This window comes from Schistocerca americana, chromosome 3 (genome assembly GCF_021461395.2).
Source record: "Schistocerca americana isolate TAMUIC-IGC-003095 chromosome 3, iqSchAmer2.1, whole genome shotgun sequence".
Lineage (NCBI taxonomy): Eukaryota > Metazoa > Arthropoda > Insecta > Orthoptera > Acrididae > Schistocerca > Schistocerca americana.
In genome coordinates, this window is record NC_060121.1 from 880,953,808 (window position 1) to 880,980,488 (window position 26,681).

Below are 26,681 nucleotides of genomic sequence, written 5' to 3' on the forward strand. Positions count from 1 at the left end.
TATATGTAGCCAGTGCTCTATTGTTTAACTTTGGTAAGTCTCACTAATAGGTTTCAGGCGAACATACACGTACTGCTACAGTAGTTGACTGTTGAACATCTATGAGCAGCAAAAGCTTAATCACATGGTTCACAGATCTTGTAGAATAATAAAGTACATATGGAACAGAAAATGTCATTGTTTAACACATGGCCTAATTGTGTTACATTTATTTTACGGTTGCGTTGTAGTTGATCTAACCAATACAGGTTCCTCATCTGAAACTCGGCCATGGACCAAAAATTTGTCCCTTAGACAGCCTCACAATAATAGGTACTGAAACTACACATTGTTTGAAATTTAATTCATAGAAATTACAATTGAAACTTAACTCATTAAATTAACTGAATACATCAAAAAATTCATTCCATTTAACAGTTTCATCTACTACAAGGTTTGGGCTGAATTATTTGTTTAAATCATGAAATTAATGAATATAAGTATGCAAAAATACTTCTGACAAAACAGAAAAGTACTTGGGAATTAATTAAGGGCTGGCTTTGCTAACATGTTTTCGAATAGAGCTAAATAGATCCTTTAAAAATACTATTAGTTGTTCCTCCAAATGTTTATAATTAGTATAGAATTTATATTTGTTTATACATCAACAATAGAATTTAAGTTACAAAACGATCACTGATTTCACCCTATAATGAAAGTAATAACTACGAATAGTCAAAATAAATTAGGAAATCAATTACATACATAAAACTAAGCACAAAATTAGATCTTGTGCTATATTCTTTAAAACTGAGGGCCAACTGATCTCTTTCATGAAAATGCAGATTACACTCACTCTAACGCTTTAGATGACAAGAATTGATGTGAAGTTGGATTGCAAAATTCACACCTCTCTCACCTCAGCTGACTTATTTGGGAAGCACTGCCGATCTTCTCTGGATTGTCGGCTATGTCAGTCTCCAAAAACTTCTTCTCTGAAGAATACTGCCGGTTAATGGAATTTATCAGTCTCTCTCTCTCTCTCTCTCTCTCTCTCTCTCTCTCTCTACTCATGAAATAAGTGGATACTCACAGAATACTTTTAGTTTAGTCTTGGTATATTTCAACTTCCACAAAGCACAAATTCACCATTTCTCACGTAAATACTCGAAAGTTTGCAAGTCAACCAATTCGTCTCGCATTAGACTTCATTAAATACATTTACAATAGCGTTGGTTTAACAACCACATAATTTACGAACACATCTTGCTTCTAGCAAATCCAACTCATGAATTACTTAAAAGTCTGATCTCATTTCTTCATTTGTCCTTAACAGTCATTACAGTCACTAAACCCGTAAAGAATAACACAGGCTCTTCTCTACACTGAAACTCTATGGATTGTACAGCAGGTACTTGTCGGCCACCATTCGGCCGCCACATCCACATTTTGCTCGTGACTGTTTTTAGACCTGCACACACAAACATGCAATGCGCAGCAGATCGGATTCATCTCTCTTACACTTCTATTTCAAATATCATGAGTTCAAGATGGAGGAAGGCCAAGTTGATCTAGAATTTATGCAGAAATTCTTGAAGCACTACATCATATATGTTAATGGTAATTAGTTAAAACTGAACAAATGAATTTAAGGAGGCAGATGGAAAAACAAGAGGGGAGGTAAAAATATCCCAGCTTGCCTTCAACACACAGGCATGCTGCAGTACTGGCACAGTTTAGTCATCTGCAAAAAATGTAGCCAGGCGTGCACGTGTGTGTGTGTGTGTGTGTGTGTGTGTGTGTGTGTGTGTGTGTGTTTAAATTTACTCTTACAGTTATCTGTATTTCAATCAGGACTTCAAGTATTACATTAAAATGAATACAAAACTTGTAGCTATTGGAATGATAGATTCCTCCTCAGAGAGTGTAAAGAGGGAGAGTGGGCATGCTAGAAAGTGGGTGGTGTTCATGGGTCACTCAGACCCCCATCTAAGAGGAGTACACCAGTTTCAAGAAGGAAGAGGGAGGAGTGGAGGTGAAGGGTTCATAATCAGTAGGAGGTCAAAGACAGTAAGTCAGTAAGCACCGAGCCAGATTCATTTCAGAGATCACTGAAGGGACAAAGTGAGAAGCAGAGATGCACTAGAAGAGTACAAGAAAATGAAAAGCAAGCAGTCTAATAAATTAAAGCTTTCCTTTCTATCTCTCTCCTACTTCTCTCCTTCCCCTCACCTTTCTTTCTGCTCTTTAATTTCAATGTCCTTCAATTTTTCCTGCCCTTAAATTGTTCTCTGGTATTCCTTCTGAGAAACTTCTCAAATCAACCATCAACCTTGAGGTAGTATGCATCACTGTAACACTTTTTACTAGGAATCATCGTGCTGGCTTACTCCAACCTGAGAAACAAATGACTCAGTCAGTTTTGGTGATTAAGATTAAAGTTCGTACCAGCCAACCATCAGTCCAACTATTGTCAGAAACTGGAAACTGCATCATGACAATGCACCCAACCTGCTCCAAGATCACCGACTACTTGACGATAAACAACGGCAACATGACAATTCCCCAACCCTTTACAGGCCAGACTTGGCACCAGCAGACTACTTCCTAATCCCAAAAGTGAAATCCTTTCTCAAAGAATGCCAAATGTGTCATCAAAGAAGCTTGCACACATACCTCTAAGGACCCTCCAGAATCTACCTACCAGGGAGCCTTGAGTCATGGAAAAGTTGCTGAAAGAAGTGTGTCAATGCTCAAGGGCTATAATTTGAAGCATAGTAGGAATATCTGGAATAAGTCTATTATTCTGAGACTTTCCCTGATAATTTTTATACAAACCCTTTACAACACAGAAAGCAATATTAAAGCTGATATGCTGTTCTGCCCTGCCTTATCAATTTTGTTCTTAGTGCTCATGCTTTCAGTCACTAAACTTCCCTAGGTTCCTTCCCAATAACACTAACCACTCAACAGAAGAAAGGGCAGCCATCTACAACCTAAAGACTGACCTTCCCTGCAGACAAAGGCTTCATCACTGACATGATAAATTGCAGTGACAACCTGACAGAAAGCATCTGCCAACTGTTTGTCTCCTCCACTTACAAGCTGTGTCACAGTGCTCTCATCCCAGAGGTCCAAAGTAACCTTCAATTCCCACTGAAATCCTGTCTCCCCAACGCATCTCCTTCCTCACCCCACTGACTTCTTGCACACCCATCTTATAAATGCTTCCCAAAACCCTACAATCCTGGATGCCCCATTTTAGTTGGTTACTGTACTCCCAGGGAAAGAATCTCCACTCTTGTCGAACAACACCTGCAGCCAACTGCCTAGTCTCTAATATTTAAGATACAAACCACTTCCTTCATTAACCCTTCCCCATCCCCATACCATTACCTGTCACTGTAGATGCCACCTCCCTATACACCAACATCCCCTGTGCTTATTACTGGAAAGCAAATTAATATTGGTAGCCCAGGTTTTTACTGATTTGCAGCACCAACAATGTATAAACACCACAGAACAGATCTGGCTTTGACTCGTGTACGCTGCACCAGCCACCTAGGCTACTCTGCCACAGTGGACAGGGGCTTTGAGCTGACAACAACAAATGTTCACATGACCAGCAACCACGCTCCATACATTGACATTCCTGCATGAGGTTGGCTCAGCTGATCCCACATGCAGTTTGGTGATACAGTGTTCAACTGCTGGGTGCTGTGTGGTCACTCAAAAGCAAAGCGTGATCCGCAGTAGGCACATTGGATCACCTCACCTTGCTACATATGGATGAAATATCTTGACGTGGATTCGGATATGATTACCTCACACCTTAAACTTTTTCCAGTGAAGAGCGTCATACCTGCCATCCATTTCTGGACAGTGAATGACTCCTCTATTACCATCTGCAGATCTTGCTGTATCAAATAAGTGCCCAAGAAATAAGGTACAGTTAGGGTTAGGCTATGTGGAGACTATAGGGCCCTTGAATGCCAACACAATCATTGTTAGCTATCTGATCCCAAACATTCAAGGCTTCACCCACTGCCTCGCAGGTGCCTCAGTTCCCAGCATCTTAAAATTGCAAAAAGGCATACCTGCAGATATTTATGAATGAGGAGGAAATTGAAAAGACAGACATCATAATGCCACTTTGTTTCAGTCAAGTGGTCTGCCTGTGATTGTGAATTATTGGCAGCATATGAGGCAGTCAGATAGTTTAAAACTGACATGGAGGGCACACTATTCATCATTTACACAGACTACCGATCTTTCGCTGATTTGATATGCAACCCTCAACAGTTACATCATATAGACTATATATCACAATTCACTACTGATCACAGACAGCTCCACGGAGCAGACAATGTCATCACAGACCATCTGTCAAGAATAAATGCCATCATCAAACATGTTGACTACAACAAATTAGTAGAGGCACAGTTGCAAGACTGACGAATTAGGGCCTCCTTCACAATTCTAAAACCAATTTACATGCAGAGCATTGTCCCATTCCTGGGTCCACCAAGCAAGTATTGTGTGGTGTGATGTTTTACTAAGTCAAATTTGACCTCTCGTGCCCACATCAATGAGAAAGATCATATTTGACCAATCCACTATCTGTCACACCCCAGCATACACCTGTCAACAGGACACATCACAGACTAATGTGTATGGCCTAATGTCAACAAGGTTTGCTGAGTATGAACATTTATGTGCATGGCTTACCAGTGCAGAGAAGTGGATCGTCACACACAGCCACCACTCAGTCGTTTTGAGATTCCAAAAGGTCAGTTTCAACATGTTCATTTCGACCTGATAGGGCACCTTCCTAAGTCCAAAGGCTGTTGTTACATATGCTCACTGTCATTGACCACATGACCAACCAGGTGGAAGTCATTCTGCTCAAGACATTACTACAGAAACAAAAACATGAAAATCTGTCGACACATGGATATCATGTTTTGGCTCCTGATCTCTATAACCACTGATCAAGTTTGACAGTATGAATCAGTCCTATTTAACAAACTATGGAACCTCTGAAGTGTATGAGGTAACTGCACAATGACCTACCATCCACAAAGCATGATGGCAATGGGCACTTAAAGCTGCCCTTATGAGTCAAGGTGGTCCCACAATGGAAGAATTATCTTGGGTGCTATTAGATGTATGCATCACTCATGAAGATGATCTCTGTGCCTCCCTTACAGAAGTCCTGTACAGTAAGTTGCTCACTCTGCCTGTAGACTTTTTGCTCTAAGTACCACCAACAGAGACCTCAGACCCCCCCCCCCCCCCCACTCTTGTCACATGCATCAAGCAACACAACCTATGAATCAGGACACCACTTCCAAAGATGCACAGTTCTCCGAAAATATTCATCCATAAGGAACTAGCAGACTGCAACTATGTCATGCTCCGGGATGACACCATCTGCTTTGCTCTGCAGTTACCTTACACTGGCCCTCGTAGAGTCATCAGATGAGGCACTGACACTTTCAACATACGGTATTGCTTCATGGTAAGGCTGCCACTATGGTAGTCAACCACTAAAAACTAGTTTGGATCTTACAAGAAGTCACCCTTACCGATTATGTACAGAATGCTCCAATTGACATGGTTCCTCCAGTCCTTTCTCAGCCCTACAACACATCACCCACCTCGAACACTGACAACACCTTTGTGTTCCAGGTAGATGTGCAGAACTTTCTGCTGGACAACATTCACATCACACTAGCCAATGATTTCCTCGCAGTTGAGGGGTGGCATGAGGAATGTAAATGTGAAAACGGATTTATCACTTGAGATTTCTCCCATAGTTACAAAATTCTGAACAATGTGGACACAGCTGCAGTCACATCACTGCTCTCGCCTGATGGATTCCCATCCATCACTTATTGCAGGAGATCATGATGACCTGCAACCGATCCTGCAGATCCCGGTGCTACCTATCCCATTGGTTCGCTGCGCACACACTCTAGCCCCATAATGTCAACAGTCACTGTCAGTCACTCTCATTATGGCCGACCTCCACCTCATCTCAACATACACCATCTAACTTGTGCTGAGTGAGATGGACATCATCATACCCTTCACCCATGTTCAACAAGAAATGTCCCAACTGCACCCTGCAATGGCGCAGGTGGTCATGCACACAGGACTGAAGAGGATTACAACAGCGGCACTCCCTGGCTATCTCTTCCTCTAATGCTCCGCAGGCCCAGTGGGGGGAGGGGGGCGGGCTGCATGAGGTTGTGAGAGGGGGCAGTGGCTCTGTGGGGACTCTGCCAATAACGGTAGCTGCCATAGAGAGTAAACTCTCTGACTAGCAACAGTGACCTGGTGTGGTGTAGCTGAAGAACTATGATTCATATACTTTTCCTTTCTGAGTATTTTCCGGGTTTTAAAAGCCTGCAGCAATGCATATGGTGTCCAATTAAGTTGCTTGTGTTGTTCCGTAAAAAGTTTGCTGTTATTAACCCAAAACATACACATGTACTAAAACTGGGTTTTCTTATCATGATTGCACATTAAAAAGTATTACATAAAGTTTAAAACATGAACACCAAATCATCTACAATCACTTATTTAATTGGTGTAATATTGTATTGTATGAGGAGTATATTAGAAATAGCTTTATTTCAGTTGATAGTAGCTTTTGATGTTACATGTCTCAATGCTATTTAAAACTCTGTGGCCAAATATCAGCATTCATGAGATATAAATCTGCAATAAACTAAAAAAGAAAAATATTCAACATTGAGCTCGGTTTAATGAAAATATTGCTCTTTATCTTTCTAGTGAAAAAGAGCTATTATTTTATTGAAGAATTCATGGATGAGATTTTTGCAGGTTGAACATGTGAAAACTATTGTGAGAATAACAGTAATGTATATAAAATAATGTCAAAGTTCTTTGTTGCTCTTATAGGTAATGGTTCATTGCAATTCTTGACATGTCTTCTGTACTGCAAAATAATGATTCAAAACTAGCAACTGCATAACTTTCAACACAAATAACTGCCCCCACACACACACACACAGACACCAATATTCAGTACCAGCTTCTTATCTGATGGTGCAGCTGATACATGACATGACAGCTATTCCTGTAGACTATATCTTGTCACTAAAGGCATCTTTGTAAATTTCTAAACATTTGTAATAACCTCTTATGAAAATCCAATAAGTATTTTCCACAAAACTAATACTCTCAGATAAAAATTGCATTTGATGTAATTAAATGTCACTGTATGAGAAGTAGGAGTGTCACTCAAAGCACATATTGGGTATTATATTAAGTTGAAACACCTTCACTGAATTGCAAAAGATTGATTTTGGATTTGTGTTATTATTCATTATACATTTTTAAGTTTACTCTGATTGAGAGGCTGCCTCAGACGGAGGCACCTTTACTGAATTGCAAATTACTGGTTTTGTAAGGAAAAATAACTGTAATTTTTGCACAACCAGGCTTTGGAGATGGTTACAAATATTCGTGAGGCATTTAAGCTGCAAGTGCGTGAAGTAGACTGGATGGATAAACAGACACGGAAGGTTGCAAGTGAGAAAGCAGATGCCATGACAGAGCTTATTGGTTACCCGGACTGGTTTTCAAACAAGACAGCACTGGAACATTTCTACACAGAAGTTAGTAAGAATATTTAGTAACAAGCATTTGAATTTACAAAATTAAATGATATTACTAAAATTCCTTTAAACTTCAAAACAGAAAATAAATCCAATAATAAAATATAAAGCACCTATTGAAAAGATCACTCTGTCTAGTAATTTTTTTGTGAAGTTAAATTTGCTTTTAATATTTATTGTGAATGTTACTATGAAAGAAATTTAAAATAAGATTAAGTCTTAATTACTGTTTGCTAAAAAGGGAAACAAATGGAGCAAGGCTGTGAGATACCCAAAGGAAAAAAATATTGCTAACATCTGTAATTTTTGGGATTCTGAAGATATTTTCTCAGGAGGATGAGGTAGGTAAAAAATATGTACAGATGAAGAATCTGAGGGAAAGTCACTCAGAGTTCTATATGAACAGAGACTGAAGAACAAGAAACCATTTTAAACTGTAGAATTTGATCTTAGTTTTTTAAATGTGCAAATTTGTCAGCCTTGTTCCAGTTGTTGCTAAGATGTTCCTTGTCAGTAACACACAGTGTGGAATAATTGTAAACAGAATAAAACAGTGTAAAATCTAGGATGGTTATAACAACACTATGGAAAGGATAGATCACTAATTACCACACAAAGGAGGTCTTAAGCCACAGAAAGGCACAATGAAAAAGAGTATCAGATATATTCAGCTATCAGACTAAGTCCTTCATCAGACATAGAAAAAACACATACAGTCGAGCCTTAGTGCCCAGAGATAACAGTGACCATGAGTTGTGCTCGTGTGAATATTTGTGTTTTTTATGTGTCTGATGAAGGACTTTGTCTTATAGCTGAATATATCTTGCATTCTTTTTCATTCTGTCTGTGACTCAACACCAACTCTACATGCTGAATAGCAACCTATCCTTCTGATATTATTGTGAACAGAATGGTTGTTACAATGAGACCATACTCAAGTAAAAACAGCCATACTTCTACTTACCATGTAACGGAAGTGAGACAAACTGATGAAAAATGACAAAAATGCTAGGTTTTGATCCTCAAGGCAAAAATAAATAAATTTCTGTTAAATGTCCTTTCAATGACAATATCATCAGAGATGGAGCACTAGCTCAGATATGTAGAAATGTGGTAAAGGAAGTTGCTCTTCTCCATTTAAAATGAACCATCTCAGCATTTGCCGTAAGTGATTTAAGGAAATCACATAAAATCTAAATGTGGATGGCTGGATGAAGGTTTGAATCCTAGACCACCTGAGTGCTAGTCCATGTGTTATCATTGTGCTACCTCACTTGGAAATTGAGGAATTAACCCAAAACTAGGTGAGTAAATAACAGGACAATGTGAAAGAGATATTAAGAAAAAATACCAGGAACAGCTGAGATGTGAAAGCCTGAGAGATAGAATAAGGTCAACGAGCTAGAGATAAGATAAACATAGACTAAAAGTACTGAGTTGGTGCATAAATCTGTAGTGTTTTTCCATAAGTTTAATAAGCTCAACAGATACACATAACTGACAAAATGGTTCAAATGGCTCTGAGCACTATGGGACTTAACTTCTGAGGTCATGAGTTCCCGAGAACTTAGAACTACTTAAACCTAACTAACCTAAGGACATCACACACATCCATGCTTGAGGCAGGATTTGAACCTGCGACTGTAGCGGTCGCGCGGTTCCAGACTGTAGCGCCTAGAACCGCTCGGCCACTCCAGCCGGCCATAACAGTCACTTCAGTCATTAATAATATAGCGTACTTCACCATTTGCAGCAGTTTGCCTTGTGCCAGTGTGCTCAGCAACAGGGTGGTCCACTTGTTTCTTGACCACAGTTTGTTGGTGGCCATTCGTGCAGACAGACAGTCTGTTGGTTGTCATGCCCACTTAGAATACAGCAAAGTCGTTGCGCTGAGCTTGTGTATCGCATGACTGGTTTCACAAGTAGCCCTGCCTTTGATGGGATAGGTGATGTTTGACTGGACTGGAGTAGGTGGTGGTGGGATGATATAAGGGACAGGTCTTGGGTCTAGGTCTATGAGCCATGAGGTACGGGGTTGGGAGAAGGGGTTGTGGAGGGATGGACGAGTATATTGTGTAGGTTTGGTGGACAACAGAATACCACTTTGGGAGGGGTGGGAAGGATAGTGGGCAAGGCATTTCTCATTTCAGGGCACAACAAGAGGTAATCGAAACCCTGGCGAGAATGTAATTCAGTTGCTCCAGTCCTGGATGGTACTGGTTTATATATGGGGGGTAGCAACTTTTCTTTTCATAATGTTATTACATTCCATCCTGGATTTTCCATTGTTTGAACAAAAAATATACAATGACAACAACAGAAAATGATGTGTATAAAAAAGAAAACCTAATACAAATGTTAAAGAGTTGGAATGTGAATTTAGGAAGAAAGGACCAGGTCAGGAACTAATAGCAACTGTATAATTTTATGGGAGATGGGTAGTGTTAACTATGCTCATGTTTTAGAAAACTTTCTGTCCTGCAAACATTTGAGGCACTGCTTTTGGAGTCCTAGCCACACAGTTGGTTGCATAAACATTAAGGCCATGACAGATGAATTGCAACATGTTTGCTATGACAAAATATTGAATATTATTAGAACCATGGACCTCACTGAGGTGGAGTGGGTTGCACACCTGTATGGTACAGATAGCCATACTGTGAGTACAACCACCTTGTTAGGGGTATCTGTGATGTGTGGCCTAATAATGAAGGAATCCTATTGGGTAAAATATTCTGGAGGTAAAATAGTCCCCAGTTTGAATCGTCAAGTGAAGACTAGCCAGGAGGATGTTGTCATCAGGAGAAACAGAACTAGCATTTTATGGGTCAGAGCTTATAATGTTAGATTCCTCAGTTGGAGAGGTTGATTAGAGAATTTAAAATCAAAGGTCAATAGACTGAAGTTAGATTTATTGGGAATTAGTGACTTGTTGTGACAGGATGCACAAGACTTCTAGACTAATAATAGTTTTTGTGCTTTGCTACTTGGGCAGCAAAATAATTGACATTGGCTGAAGTAGAGAGAATGTAAAATGTAGACTGACAATAGCAAGAAAATCATTCTGAAGAAGATAGATTTGTTAACATCAAATAGAGACTTAAGTGTTAAGAAATCATTTCTGAAGGTATTTGTATGGAGTGTAGCGTTGCATGGCAGTGAAATGTGGATGTTAAGCAGTTCACACAAGAAGAGGGTTGAGGTTTCTGAACTGTGGTGCCACAGCAGAATACTGAAAATTAGATGGACAGATTGAAAACTAATGAGGAGGTGATGAATAGGAAATTTATGGCACAGCTTGACTAGAAGAAGAGATAGACTGATATGATACATTCAGAGACATCAAGGGATTGCCAGTTTGGTAATGATAGGAAGCATTTGGGAGATAAGAATTGCAGAGGGAGGTCAAATCTTGACTACAGTAAGTAGATTCAAATGGATGTAGGTTGCTGTAGCTATGCGAAGATGAAGAGGTTTGCTTATGATGATACAAGCATGGAGAGCTGTAGCAAACGAGTCTTTGGACTGAAGACAACACTAAAACAATCTCTCAGCTCATGTCAATTCATGCTTACTGACAATTTGTTGCCTGTCATATCAGCATAGAATACTTGATATTAGTTATACATACATTGTGTGATATAGGATATGAGCTGTATTGCTGGTCACTCTTGGATTTATGTTATTTTGTTTGTTTGTTCACATGCACTACAATGTGCCACGTAACATTAGATACTTGACTTAGGTTACTGTTAGCAAAAAGTTGATATTAGTTACACATATATTGTGTGATACAGGACATGAGCTGCATTGCAGGTCACTCTTGGATTTATGTCATTTTGCTTGTTTGTTCAAATGCTCTACAATGTGCCCCGTAGCATTAGATATTTGACTTAGGTTACTGTTTGCAAAAAAGTTATACCTGGCTTTTGTTTATATTTTTATTATTTTAATAATGACCTATTAAGTTGTTTCACAGTGCTCTCTTTTGATAACTGAAAATCCTTTAAGCCATTGGAGAGTTTTTCCAGAATATGAGATCATTTTTAGATATACCTGAAAACATGCATATTAGGCACTAATTAATGGTTGTTCTTATGCAGTTTTTTTGGATCCTCAAAATATGTTCTCTAGTCAGTTTCATTTTGACATAACAACGTGTTTGCTTTATTTTAAATAATTTTTTATGCATCTTGGAGCCTTTTTTTTCTGCATCTACACTCAATTAATTATTATCAGTGATGTCAGTATAATGTAAGATTTTACTTCCACAGTTAGTGAGTTTTCAAAAATTATTTTGTACCATTTATGGAGACGGCTTACAATGGAATGTTGAAGATCTCACTTTTTCCTGACATTTTATATTTATATCAGTATTTTATAGATCACTGTGAAGTGTTGGTAGAGGGTACATTCAGATTTCTTCCATTCTATTACTGCTTTACACCTTCATGTGAGCTCTTATTTGTGTAATTTTCTGTGTGCAATCCCTTTGGAGTGTAGTTCACATGTAGCTGAAGAATATTCATAGTTCTGCCAGGACACACCATTTTTGCAGTTTTCTAAATAGGTTGTCGAAGGGTATATGATATTTTGAAAGTTTCTGCCTTGACAAAATCACAATTTCTTGTTTTTCTTCACCCATGCAAGATTTGATGATGTTTCTAGATCATCAAGACATGTTCATTTATTTTACCATAATGGTCATTTTTGTTATTGATGAAGTTATATGTCTTCTGCACACTGGTGAGAGTGGGGCTGAGTTAACTTATAAAGTTTGGAGCTACCCATCAACAAAATTAAACTAAAGTCAAGAATAAGAGGAAGGTGGAATGGGATTCAAACAAGGATCATTCTAATTTTATACCTGAAAGTGAATTTTTATGTTTAAGGCATTTTACAGCTAAATGTACATTTCTGTTCTTTTGTATGAACTCTAAATATTAAAATCAAGTAATACAGGTGTATTTAAATGGATGAGGTGTTTGGTTTCAGGTAGAAATTGGGCCACACCACCTTCTGAATGTTGTTAGGTGTAAGACCATCATGGTGCGGCGTATTATGTCAAAATTGAGGAAACCAACAGATCGGACAGAGTATGTAAACTTAAACTGCATATTAATTTGTTGGATTTACATGCATGAAGATATTACCTGGATATCATGTCTATTATCATGAAACTAAAACTTTTCTGATAAATGTCATATTTTTGTGTAACAGGTGGCACACAAGCCCTGATGTTGTAAATGCTTATTACAACCCACAAACAAATTCTATCAGTAAGTAATTGTAAACTCTCTTTTGATAATAGCAGTTTCAAATTTAACACTTACTCTGTGAGCCACATGCTTTTTGTATTTATGAATGTAAATTTTGTTCTATGCATTGCAATGAAGTGACATTTGAATATCAAATAGCTTTATTATAACAACAAAAACAATCAATTATTGAAAAAATTATTTAATTGGATGGATAAATTATTATATATCCAATAAAATAGTTTTATTAGAAACTCTAAAGTAAATAGTGTTTTTGTAAAATTTTTGTGTTGCAGCTGCACTATTTACAGCAAATAATTGATGTGAGATTTCAATTTTTTTTCTTCTAGTTTTTCCCGCAGGAATACTACAGCAACCATTTTTCAGCAAAGGCAGAATTGAGTAAGTAAATAGTTAATAAAATGTATTCCTTATGATAGCTTTGAATGTAATATTTTGGTTCCTTTTACAGAATTTTACAAATAGAATCAAGGCACTTCATAATGACCAATAATAAAAAGGTAACAGGAACTTTGCTGTGTAATAGCTCATAGTACTTGCAATGTGTTATGTACACATAATGTCCTGAAAGTCCTTGAGAGTCTTTCAAGTTTTCTGTAATTGCTACAATATCACTGCAGTTTTGCACACATTGGCCTCATCTTCTATTACACACCTGTTATTTATTTATTTATATACTTGTTCCATAGATCTGTACATGTGAGCAAGTCACTCAGATGTGGAACGTGTCAATGTACATAATAAAATACATGAATAAAGACATTGTTATAGTATTAATAACAGTGCACAAAAGTCATACTTATTAGCTTAAAAACTAGTCAACTTAAATGTGAAGATAGCAGTTTCATATTTAGGGCATTATTGCATCTATTTTAACCTTGAACAGTAATCAAAACTTCCCACTTTGGGTTTAAAAGTGACCCAAAAATGGAAATGAGAAAAACAGGAATTTTTACATTAGGGCATTATTACATTAGTTTAACAGTAAACAGTTTCAAAAAATTTGAAAACATCTTTCCAATCTGGGTTTTACTTATTTCTCTGAAAGAATTCCTCTAGTGAATAAAGCGAGGTCTCAAGTAAATAATTTTTCAAGCTACGTTTAAATACTGATGTACTACTCCTTATACTTTTGATGCTGTTGGGTAGGGAATTGAAAATTTTTGTTCCAGCGTACTTTACCCCTTTCTGAATAAGTGTCAAGTTCTTTAACTCACAGTGGAAATCCTCTTTTCTTCTGGTGTTATGTTCATGATGTAGGCAATTTGTTTCATACAGAGTGGGGTTATTTATTATGAAGCACATCAGTGAATATATGTACTGAGATGTTGCTGTCAGTATTTCAAGTCGTTTAAAAAGATTTCGACATGAGGTTCGTGGGGGTACACCACAAATGATTCTTATTGCTCTTTTTTGTGCTGTGAGGATTTTCTTTGCGGCAGAAGATGATGCCATAACACATGACTGAATGAAAATAGCCAAAGTAAGCTGACTTTGAGATGGTAATGTCATTGAAGCGTGACAAAATTCGTAAAGCAAATGTTGCCGACGTCAGCCATTTTAGTGTTTGTAGAACGTGATGTTCCCAGTTAAGCTTACTGTCCATGTATACGCCTAGGAATTTTGATAAGTACACTTGCTTTATCATCTGATCATTCTGTGTGATAACTATTTCTTTTGGGTTTTTGTGGGTTGTCTGGAACTGGATAAAATTGTTTTTTTTTTTTTTCAGGTTTATTGAAAGGGAGTTAATACTAAACCAACCCAGAACTTCTTTAAGGATATCATTGACCTCGAATTCTAAGTCAGTAGTTGACACATTCTTCTTTTAAGGCCTATTTGCAATGCTGTGGCACATCTTTGTTTGGAGTGGTCTTAAAAGATTTTCTGAATTTTAGGAATCTGGCATTTTAAATTCTTTGAGGAGAATTCTATTGAAATTTGTTCATTCGTTCACATGTCGTGCTCCTTAATCCCACCTTAAAGGAGAGCCTCCAGTGATGTGAAATGCCATTGCAGGCTACTTCTGTATATTATACTAAAAACAAACATGACTAGTGGTGATCTACTACTTCAGGAAATTACTTCTACATTAAAAAGAGTTATCATTACCTTAAATTGGGTAAATTATTATTCTTAGTGGAAAAAAATATCTCAAGGTGTCTGGCCTACATGACTCCATACTAAGTCCATTCCATTTCTGTTTTATAGGAATGATTTAATATTAAATATCAGTTACCTATCAGTTCTGCTTGCAGACAATAATTCTGTGTTAGATGAAGACAGGATGCAGAAGAATTGCTGAATCATTGTCTCCTCATTAGCTTATGAATTATTGCTCCTCAGTTGCTTAGCAACTTCATTTCAGCAAACTAGTTGAATCTAAGCATACTGCAGACTCACATGTTAGTTTCAAGTTCCATGGATTATTTGCACAATAAATCATAATGACAGAGAATAAGTCATTTTACATTCACATTATATAGCTATAATGACAAACGTGATTCTGCAAACAATGTCACTCAGAAATATGAGTCCAGATAATAATTACAAACAACAACAACAGTTTTCTGTAAATTTTTTGCACATTTTGCATCATAAACAAAGTAATGTGATTAAAAAATCAGTTGACTGGCCTCAAGTGTGCAGGAAAGAATGAGAAGTCTTAATTTTTGCCGATAATCATAGACATTAGATAGCGGAAAAGGTGGCACAGACAAATACTAATGCAAGTGTCCATGCCTTTGTCAAACCAGGAGCAGGCATTGCAGAAGTGACAAAAACAGTGCTGAAATTGTGTGAAAGCCTTGAATCAAAAGACTGTGTCATAATTTGTGCAGGTGCAAATGGTATTGCTAGAGATAAAGGTAGTGAACTCATCATTGTTCTTGAAAGTGTGCTATCCAAATTAGGCAACACAAATGTCACTGTTGTAAATCAACCACACAGATGTGACCTACCTCCTTGGTCATGTGTAAATAAATTAATAGGAAGAGTAAATAAAGAGATAGATGAAGCATGCAAAAAATTTCTCTATGTGAACTCAATAAGTGTAAGCATGTTACACAGATCCATGCATACCAGCTATGGCCTTCATTTAAATCACAGTGGAAAACAATTTTTGGTTGAAGAAACCGGTCATTTAGCAAATTTGAGTTACAACAGGCATAGTATAGAAGCAGTCCAAAGTACCTTGGACGAATGGGTCATAAAGATGCAATGGCTTATAAAAAGACATTATTTAGGGAAGTAGATTGTATCACAAAAAATTTGAAGCAGAATGAAATTGCAAATACACACTGAAGATTGTGCACCAGAATGTGCAGTCATTAACAAACAAAGTGGATGAAATAAATATACTCCTTAATAGTGAATGGAAAGATGTTTCAGTTTCATGTTTTGTGAGCACTGGTTACAACATGAGTATTTTCAATCCTAAAAAGTACTGCATTTTAACTTTGCAAACTGCTTTTATAGAATGGAATCAAAACGTGGGGGAACTTGTGTATATGTAAAACATAATGTAGATTATAAGAGTACAGTCTCTGTTTGCAAACTATGGTGTGAAAGAGACTTTTAAATCTCAGCTGTTGAGTTAATGTCTGAAAAAACTATAATTTTATGTGTCTATATATCTCCTGTTAGCAACACTTTTTTTTTTAAATACAAAAAACTGGACCTTGCTTTAGGCAGACTCAAGATAACTGGGAAAAAAGTGGTACTATGCAGACTTTCTGAGCCATAGCCTTCACTGGGAAAAGTTCTTAAATATTATAAAAACCTACGATATTTGTCTGACTGTTAGCTCTCCAACACATATAATAAAAACTAGTGTCACTTTCCTTGATCAGGTATGTATGAACATGGACAAGTGTACATCAGAAAACTTTGATACCAGCTATAGTGACCACCTTCCGTGATTACTAAACATACCTGTAAATCACATTTTGTCCAGTGTACAGAATATTATCCATAAAAGGATTTATAGTCAGAAAAATATTGAATACTTCCAGTATCTAATCAGCAAACAATCTTGGAGAAAAATATATGATACCTCTGTTACCAACGAAAAGATGGAAAATTTTTTGAACACTTTCAAGTATAACTTTGACATAGCTTTTACATGAAAGAAAGTGATTTCCAGAAGCACAGATAGATTCAAAAACTGGATTACATCAGGCATTAGAGTATCTCGTAAAAGGAAGTGGGAACTTTTTCTGCAGTCAAAAACTGACAGCAGTCCAGAATTTCTTAGTTATTTCAAAAAATACAAGCTAGTTGTTAAACATGTCATAAAAGAGGCAAAAATTAAGGAAAATGACAAATATATTATGAAGTCATCCAATAAAACTAAGTCCATGTGGAAGGCTCTGCAGGATCTTACGGGGAAGAAGACAGCTCACAAAAGTATTGTGATATCGCACAACGGCAAGACTGTCACTGACCCTAGGGCAGTTGCAAACATCTTCAGTTCTTATTATGCAACTGTTTCCGGAAAATTTGTGAAGGAAAAATTTGGAAATCCACCTAATATGACATGGAAAGAACTTTCATCTATTGAAATTTATTTATTTATTTATTTATTCTCCATGGACAAATACAAGGATTTGTCTTGGATAGTTTACATATTGATCATTTGCCCTTATAACATTGTGGGAAACAATTAGATACAATGGGTCTGACAGATAAAAAGTTATGTTGCTATTTTTTTGTACATGTAAATACTATTTATACAAATGAAAGTATTCTTCTACTATAAAAACACTTATTGCTGAGGAACTCCTTCAAGGCAATTTCAAGGCAGCTTCCACTTAAGCTATTTAATTTTTTTGAAAGTTTGTTATAAAATTTGATCCCCATCTAATAGGGGTTCTTGTCTGCACTTTTTGTATTATTTCTTTCCAGGTGACAATTATCGTCCTTCCTAGTATTGTACATGTGCACTTCTCCATTTAGATGATTGTACTGCTTGTATTTTAGCATCAGCTGAACAGTTTTATAAATATATAGTGATGGGAGTGTTAGTAGTTTCTTAATTTTAAAAATTGCTTTACAAGACTCATTATATCTAAGCTTACACACGATCCTAACTGCCTTTTTTTGAAGGATGAATACCCTATTTACGTGCCTGGCAGCAGCACATCTCCATACTTCAATTCCATATGTGAGGTATGGATACACTAAAGCATTGTAGATTATACTCATTTGCTCATATTTAAGAAATTGTGATTGTCCACATTGCATAAATTGATTTGCTAAGTTTTTGGCATAAGAAATCAATATGATGCTCCCAAGAGAGATGCTGATCTAACATTATGCCAAGGAAGGAAGTTTTATCTTTCAATTTTATTTCTGAACCATCATCAGACACAACACTCCATTGCATTTCATCTTGTTTGTGGTGTATTTGAAATTCCATTGGATTTGTTTTATTGATGTTTAAGCCTAAGTGATTGTTTTGGAAGTAGTTCTTCAATACAAATAAGACATCAGAACAATTTTGGGCCAAATCATTCTCGTTGGTTCCCCAGTTAACAATGGATGTGTCATCCGCATAGTTAAGTATCTTGTTGTTGTGCTCTGTGGGCAGATCATTAACATATAGTATGAACAATAAAGGACCCAGAACTGACCCTTGGGGCACACCATATTTTACTATAGCTGGACTGGAGCTGTACTTCTTAATAACATGCTCACTTTGTGTGTGACTTGCATTACCTGATACCTGTCTTGTAGGTATGCCTCCATGAGACTTTCGGCTATTCCTCTAATACCATAAGTTTCCAGTTTCTCAAGTAGCAGCTCATGAGATACTGTGTCGAATGCATGCAATAAATCTAGGAACAAACATGCCACCCTTTCTTTTTCATCTAATTTCATAAGTATCGTATCTCCTACATCACATATGGCAGATGATGTTGAACAGCCTTTCCTAAAACCATGTTGGGTTTCTCGTAGCACTTTTTCTTTGACAAGAAAGTTTTCTAACCATAGTGAAATAATCTTTTCTAATACTTTGCTTAGGATTGGAATTAAGCTAATGGGGCAGTAGTTTTAGACTTTGTCGATACTACCTTTTTCGTGCAGTTACTTGACTATTGTATATTTTAATTCAGATGGAAACACATCTTTATTCAAACTTTCATTGAAGAGGTGGACAAGAACATGTATGAGTGAACGTTTGCATCATTTTAATATAGTGGAGGAGATTTCTTCCCATCCCGTAGAGAATTTGTTTTGCATTTTATTTATTATTCCCTCTATTACAGTCGTATCTGTTTCATACATAAACACTGATTTTTGTACCTGGTAAGGAGTTCTGTAGTCATCAGTGTCAGAGGTTACACACATGTTACCTGAATTTATAAAGTGGGTATTATAAACATTGTTGACCATATATGGATCTGAAATATTTACATTATCAGTCGTTAGTTGGATATTGTTGACACTAGGCTTTGGTTTTCTGCTGATTCTCTCATTTACACAGTTCCATACTGATTTGCTTATGTTATCTGAGGTAGCAATTTTTTGCTGTATAGTTTCCTTTGTGTATACATTCAGTGCTTGTTTATAGGCTTTTCGACATGTTTGGCAATTGTCTCCAGTTGATGTGTCCTGGAACTCTTTATATAATTTCCAAGCAATAAACATTTTCTTCTTCAGCTGTTTTACTTCTGAAGGAAGTCTTATATGGTTTTGAGTATATTTCTTTTTGAAAGTAACTGTGCATGTTACATTGAAATGGGCAAAGAAAGTGTTATAAAAGTTATTCCATTTGTCTGCAACATTTTCTGCACAATATATGTCATTTCATGTCTCATACTGCAGTGCAGACCCCAACTTCTCTAAACATTTTTCATTTGTACATCTTATTTCAATCATATGTACTTTGTGAATATTCAGTATTTCCTTTGTCTGGCAAAGATGATCAGAGAGGTGTAGGTTTATTATGTCAACTCTGCAGTTATCTAAGTTGGTGTAGAAGTGATTCTCAGTCCAGTAGGCCCAACAGAGCTCCTAAATACCATTAACTCATTGAAAAGTAATTATTCAACTGGTATTGATGATATTCCAGATTATATTATGAAAATAACATCAAGACAAATACTCTCTCCTTTATTAGACATATGCAATTCTTATTTATCGTGTGGTGTCTTCCCACAGAAACTGAAAATGGCAAAAGTAATACCCTATATAAAAAAAGGTGATTAGCAATGTATGGGTAACTATAAGCCTGTGTCTCTACTGTCAGGGTTTCTGAAAATTTTTGAAAAAGTTTTCCTCTCACAACTAACTACATTCTTCAACTAGAATAATATTATTTATGGATGTAAACATGGCTTCAGACCACAGTGATCAACTGAAACAGCCACTTTCAACCTGATAAACTATGTCTTAAATGCAGTGGAAAACCACAGAAATATCTCAGGTTTATTCCTGGACCTAACAAAAGCTTTTCGTGTGATTGATCATTCTGTGCTCCCGAGGAAGCTTGAATGGTATGGTGTAAGTGGTGTACCAAATCAGTGGATTAAATCACATTTGGAATATTGTTCTCAGGTAACTGAAATTAAGTTCATAGAAGGAAATGAAGTTCAGGTACATATTTCAGAACCATGTGGACTAAGTCATGGTGTTCCACAGGGCTCTACTTTTGGTCCCCTTCTTTTTTTGGTATACATTAATGATTTCCCATTACATGTTAGGGATTCTGAACCTGTACTGTTTGCAGATGACACTAGTCTGTTGATTGAAGGAAATATAGAAGAAAATATCAGTGCATCTGAACAAGACATTACAAAAGAAGTGTCTGAGTAGTTTACCAGAAACAGGTAAATAGTTAATCCCCAAAAAACGATACTCCATAATTTCTACACAGATCAAAATAAAAATGCAGCACATCCCTAATTTGTGCAAATAAACAAATCATTAGTGCTATCAATGAAACTAAATTTCTTGGGATTCGTATCCAGAAAAATCTTAAATGGAGCACTTTATATCACACCCCTAAATTCAAAACTACCAAAAATCAGACATGTAGTAAGTATTCTTTGCAACAGTACTAGTGCAGAAATGGCTAGGGCTGTATACGTTGCTTGTGTACATTCAATACTGAAGTACGGTATCATTTTCTGGGGAAATGTACACCAGGCCGTAACAGTTTTCAGGAAAAAAAGGCAATTATAAGAATAATGAAACAAGTGAGCAGCAGAAAACCATGCAAACCTTTCTTTAAAGATCTAAAGATCTTACCCCTTCCCTGCGTTTATATACTGGAAGTAGTCATGCATGTCAAAAAAAGTATACTGAGAAAAGAAAACCTTTTCCTCAAAACAAAAGTGTCCAAGATTGCAGTACCAGGTCAGACAGCGACATACATGATAATGATTGTAACACCATACTATGCCAAAAAGGTGTAATTATGCAGGAACAAAACTATACAACAGATTACCAAGACGTATAAAATCTCCTCCTGAACTACAGAGCTTTAAAAAGTCTGTGACAGCTTACCTTTTGAAAAACTGCTACTTTTCAGTTTCACAGTACCTCATGCAAGAAAAAATGTAATTTGTATCTTTAATTGGAGAAATAAGTTAAAAATATGCAGTATTTTAAAAAATTGTAATTATTAGATCCAGTTTGTTATCAAAATTTAAATAATGTATGTTTGATGTTTGAAAAACCTATACACAAGAAACTGACCCATTTGAATTCTCAAGATCAAATTTGAATAAAAATTTGCTCTTCCAGGCACACATTGAGTACTTAGATAACAGAGTGAGCAGCTTCGAATTTTGCAGTGCAAATATTATTAACTATAATTGACATGGACACTCACAAAGTGTCATATATAATACAATTTGAAGTCTTATTAGGTTGGTATTGCATTTTGTGGAAACTCTGTTGCTCACTGTTTAGAAACTGACAAATATTAGCTCTCCTATCGTTCTATATTTATAAAATTACTATCCTTTTGTATATCGAATAGGAATTAATGAGTCATATTATTTTGTTCACAGACACAACACAAGACAAAGGAAAGTTTGTGTGTCCCACCCACTGCCTCAAACAGCATGCTCAGGCTCCTCAATAAATAAATGCAGTTGGAATTAGGTCCACTGAAAAGAGAGCTACATGAGACACTGACACCATTAAAATACTCTTCCTCAGTGGACAACTTTAAATACCTTGGCATAATGACAGTGCCTAGCCTTCACATCTGTAACTCTATGACATACACTAGAGAAAATCTAGAAAAATTCAACATGAGATATGATCTATATGTACACAATACCAGAAACACTTGATGGATTTTCCTTCCTCAACCACAGTTTGTGCATTATTTTATATGTGGTGTATTTTGTTTCGCACAACTCTGAAAGAACGGACATCATTTTAATCCTACAGCCACTACTGATCAAGACACAAAGGACTCAAAGACATTGGCTGCCAGTGGGCACTGATTTAAACCAATGGGGCAATTTGCAAATTTGTGGTGGACTGGGATTCGAACCCAGATCTCCTGCTTACTAGGCAGATGTGCTGACCACTAGGCCATCCGGACACACAGCTTCAAGGACTACACTAGCATGCCTCCTATAAGATCCAAATTCTCAATTTATACCACACACTACGGATGTAGTTCCCCTGCTCATTACCCTCATTACACGTGGCATCTTGCCAATTCCTGTAAGAGTTTAAGCTGTTTCGGGCATAATTATGGAGATGATGGCTGATGATCCCTTCAGTGCAGATGCACATAATGCTTTAACTTTTGCAGGAATCGGCAAGATACTGTGAGTAGAGAGGCTGATGAGCAGGGGCACTACATCAAAAATGTGTGGTACAAGTTGAGAATTTGGGCCTAATGGGAGGTGTGCTATGGTAATCCAGGCAGTTGCGATGATCACTGTGTCCAGAAGGTGTAGTGGTCAGTGCATCTGCATAATAAGCAGGAGACCCAGATTTGAATCCTGCTCCGGTATAAATTTTCGACTTGCCCTGTTGATAAAAATCAGTGCCCACCGGCAGCAAATGTCTTTTAATTCCTTTGTATCTTGTGTATTATTCGATTTATTTTCACTGGGTTTACTCATTCGACATGAGCGTCCTAAAATATTCACTGCCCTGGTCCTGGTGCCACTACATTATAATCTAAAATCATCAGCACAAAGTGTTGCCACAGGGAGAATGAATATCTAAATATGCTCACATCTGGTAAGTGAAACTGGTCAAAATAATTCAAATAATGTGCACCCTGTGGCTGCTCTGTGTACAGTCGTGGACAAAACGAACGAGACCCCTCGCCGTTTCGTTATGCTGATCCGCACAGCTTTAAAGTCTGCTACACAGCATAACAGGCAAGGCGACGAAGTGCTACCAACATACTATGCGCAGGCGTGAAGTTGAAAAACTATCCGAACTTTGTCACACTGTTTTCAATCATATGTAAGACTATATTAATGCTGATTAGTGTATTAAACACAACTCGCAAATATAAGATATAAGTGAAAGAAGAAACGCTAATTAGTATGAACTGTACTAATAAAAATGAATTTTAGCTTATCCAGATAACATAACTGTTTTAGTAAGACAAAGTACCCCAGGTCGTTACGAATTAGCAAAATATTATGCGCATTCGGCCGCGAAACGGTCTGTGTCAACGTTCAGACGAGTCATACTGGATTACCGTTGCTGACCTACCATGAAAGTGTGCAAATTTAGCAATGCGTGAAGATTCATAACGAAATTCAGTTAAAAATCATTCAGTGCCACACTTAAGTCGGTTCAATTATTGACACAAGCGGAAAAGGTAGGCAGTAACAACTATGAAATTCTACAAGATTTTCATATTTACATCCACAGGGCGCCGGTACAGAATAAAGGCAGCAATAAAACGTATTGGGGGCGCGAGAATTTCTTAAAATTTCTTTACTGATAGTCTAGCTGCCTCCATCAAGATTAGAACCGAAAATAAACCAGACCTCCCTTGCAGTAGCAAACACCTTTCACTACGCTAGCAGACAAACCAGGAAAACAGCCCTCTATTATTACCCAGACATGAATAAGCTGGAAATTTTGCAATGAAAATGTCAAAATGATCTTCAGTTTCCGTTGCATAGAGCTTTCAGGACTCAAAAAATGAATTTTCTGCCTTTATGTCACCGTTTATGTGACAATCATTCGGGATGTTTATCGAAAGAACAAAATACTGTTATTAGCGAGTAAATTTAGTAGGATAATTCTGCACCAGCCCAGGAAATAAACGGCTACATAGCTGCCAAACGTATTCTACAATGTTTAGAATTTTCCATTAGACTCGCCACAGCCAGAAAATGTTCATTAGCCGAAGTGTTTCTTAGGCTAGCTAGCAATGGGAATTCCCTCACTTCTAAAACGCTGTGGCATTAATACTGGGATCTGAATTACCACGTGTATAGGCAAATGGATTTTATTTGCATTCCTGTAAACGTGATTTGGATATAAAGGGTAGCTACGAGTAATATGCTGATGTATCGACTGCAACTAGAACATTTCAAATAAGGGTAGGGAGAATTATTTATGCGGCCCTCGTCTTCAGTAACTGTCGTAGCTATTTTCGTTGTTAGGATTTCGTCACCTAAATCGGTAGAAATGAAACCCTACTAGTCTCACTTTCTTGACCATTTACCTGTCTACCCAATCCTTAAAACCTGTTTACCTCGAGAACAGGTAGACATAATAAGCGGAAATGTATCGCACTCCCTGCAGTATACTGTCCCTTGGTGGCGTAAAAAAGTGAGCTTCTATGTCAACGCAATCTTAAGATACGGCCGTTTATGTAAAGAAAATTTACGCGTAAGGTCAAAAAATGGCTCTAAGACCTATGCGACCAAACTGCTTAGGTCATCAGTCCCCTAGACGTAGAACTACTTAAACCTACCGGACCTAACAACACACATCCATGCCCGGGGAAGGATTCGAACTGACGCCGCAAGCAGCCGCGCGGTCCGCGATGTGACGCAGTTGAACGCTCGGCTAACCCGCGCCGGCAAGCTACTAAATTTACTCGCTAATAACAGTATTTTGTTCTTTCGATAAACATCCCGAATGATTGTCACATAAGTGGTGACCTAAAGGTAGACAAACCATGTTTTTGAGTCCAGAAAGCTCTATGCAACGGAAACTGAAGATCATTTTGACATTTTCATTGCGAAATTTCCGGCTTATTCATGTCTCGGGTGATAATAGAGGGCTGTTTTCCTGGTTTGTCTGCTAGCGTAGTGAAGGGTGTTTGCTACTGCAAGGGAGGTCTGGTTTATTTTCGGTTCTAATCTTGATGGAGGCAGATAGACTATCAGTAAATAAATTTTAAGAAATTCTCGCGCCCCCAATACGTTTTATTGCTGTCTTTATTCTGTACCGGCGCCCTGTGGATGTAAATATGAAAATCTTGTAGAATTTCATAGTTGTTACTGCCTACTTTTTCCGCTTGTGTCAATAATTGAACTGACTTAAGTGTGGCAGTGAATGATTTTTAACTGAATTTCGTTATGAATCTTCACGCATTGCTAAATTTGCACACTTTCATGGTAGGTCAGCAACGGTAATCCAGTATGACTCGTCTGACCGTTGACACAGACCGTTTCGCGGCCGAATGCGCATAATATTTTGCTAATTCGTAACGACCTGGCGTACTTTGTCTTACTAAAACAGTTATGTTATCTGGATAAGCTAAAATTCATTTTTATTAGTACAGTTCATACTAATTAGCGTTTCTTCTTTCACTTATATCTTATATTTACGAGTTGTGTTTAACACTACAATGAGCATTTAATATGCACACATGATTGAAAACAGTGTGACAAAGTTAGCATACACATATGAAGATGGTATCGGACATGTCCAAAAGAACAGTTACCATCAACGACCATGCAGCTCGTTAGAATGAAATTACAATGAAATGAATACCCTTAGCTGCATACAGGCGTTAATATAAGTCAACCGTTCCCTTTGACTTATATTAAGGCCTGTATGCAGCTAAGGGTATTCATTTCATTGTAAAGTTGGATAGTTTTTCAATTTCACGCCTGCGCATAGTATGTTGGTAGCACTTTGTCGCCTTGCCTGTTATGCTGGGTACCAGACTTTAACGCTGTGCGGATCAGCATAACGAAAAGGCGAGGGGTCTCGCTCGTTTTGTCCACGACTGTACATAGCATTCTCCTTTATTATGGAATTTGTGGAGCACAGTGTGTGAATACATGAACACTCAGGGGCACCTGCTATTTATGATTATTGATTCATCTGCCAGGTCATTGGGGTGTCCCACTTCAATCTTTCTGGAAGAAAATCCTGATAAATACACATTCTATAGCAGTAATGTGTAACATAAATGTAGTTGACAGCAAAGAGGTTCACAAAGTAACCAAATTAGCTTCATCTTAGAAGTTAACTTTATTTTTTTTTAATTTGTTGTCCCCACTTTTTATTGGATATTATAATTTTACTTTAGACTGACACTTCTTTTCATTACCCTGTGATATGCGAAAAGACTATAAAAAAAACAGAATGCTCCATTTTAATTTGGTATGATGAGCCTACATGAAAAATAAGTTCATAAACGTTTATAGAACTGTACTTTTTCAAAAGTGCACATGGGCGGCATTAGTTTTATCCAATGTGTGCCACAGGGATATTTCATGACAGATTCTTCACATAACATAATCTTGTTAAAGGCCTAGAGTTTTTAACTATGTGTGGTTTTCGTATGCACACTAAATTTTTCAAAGCT

General features: G+C 37.2%; 1 protein-coding gene across 1 annotated transcript in view; it reads left to right on the top strand.

The window, feature by feature from the left end:
• The window catches only part of LOC124606682 (neprilysin-4-like), a 144,896-nt gene that overhangs the window by 92,847 nt on the left and 25,368 nt on the right, over positions 1-26,681 (top strand). The window contains exons 12-15 of the mRNA XM_047138697.1: positions 7,452-7,628; positions 12,624-12,724; positions 12,849-12,907; positions 13,237-13,288. Of these exons, the coding sequence (XP_046994653.1) occupies positions 7,452-7,628; positions 12,624-12,724; positions 12,849-12,907; positions 13,237-13,288 (389 nt within the window). The remainder of the gene's footprint in view (positions 1-7,451; positions 7,629-12,623; positions 12,725-12,848; positions 12,908-13,236; positions 13,289-26,681) is intronic.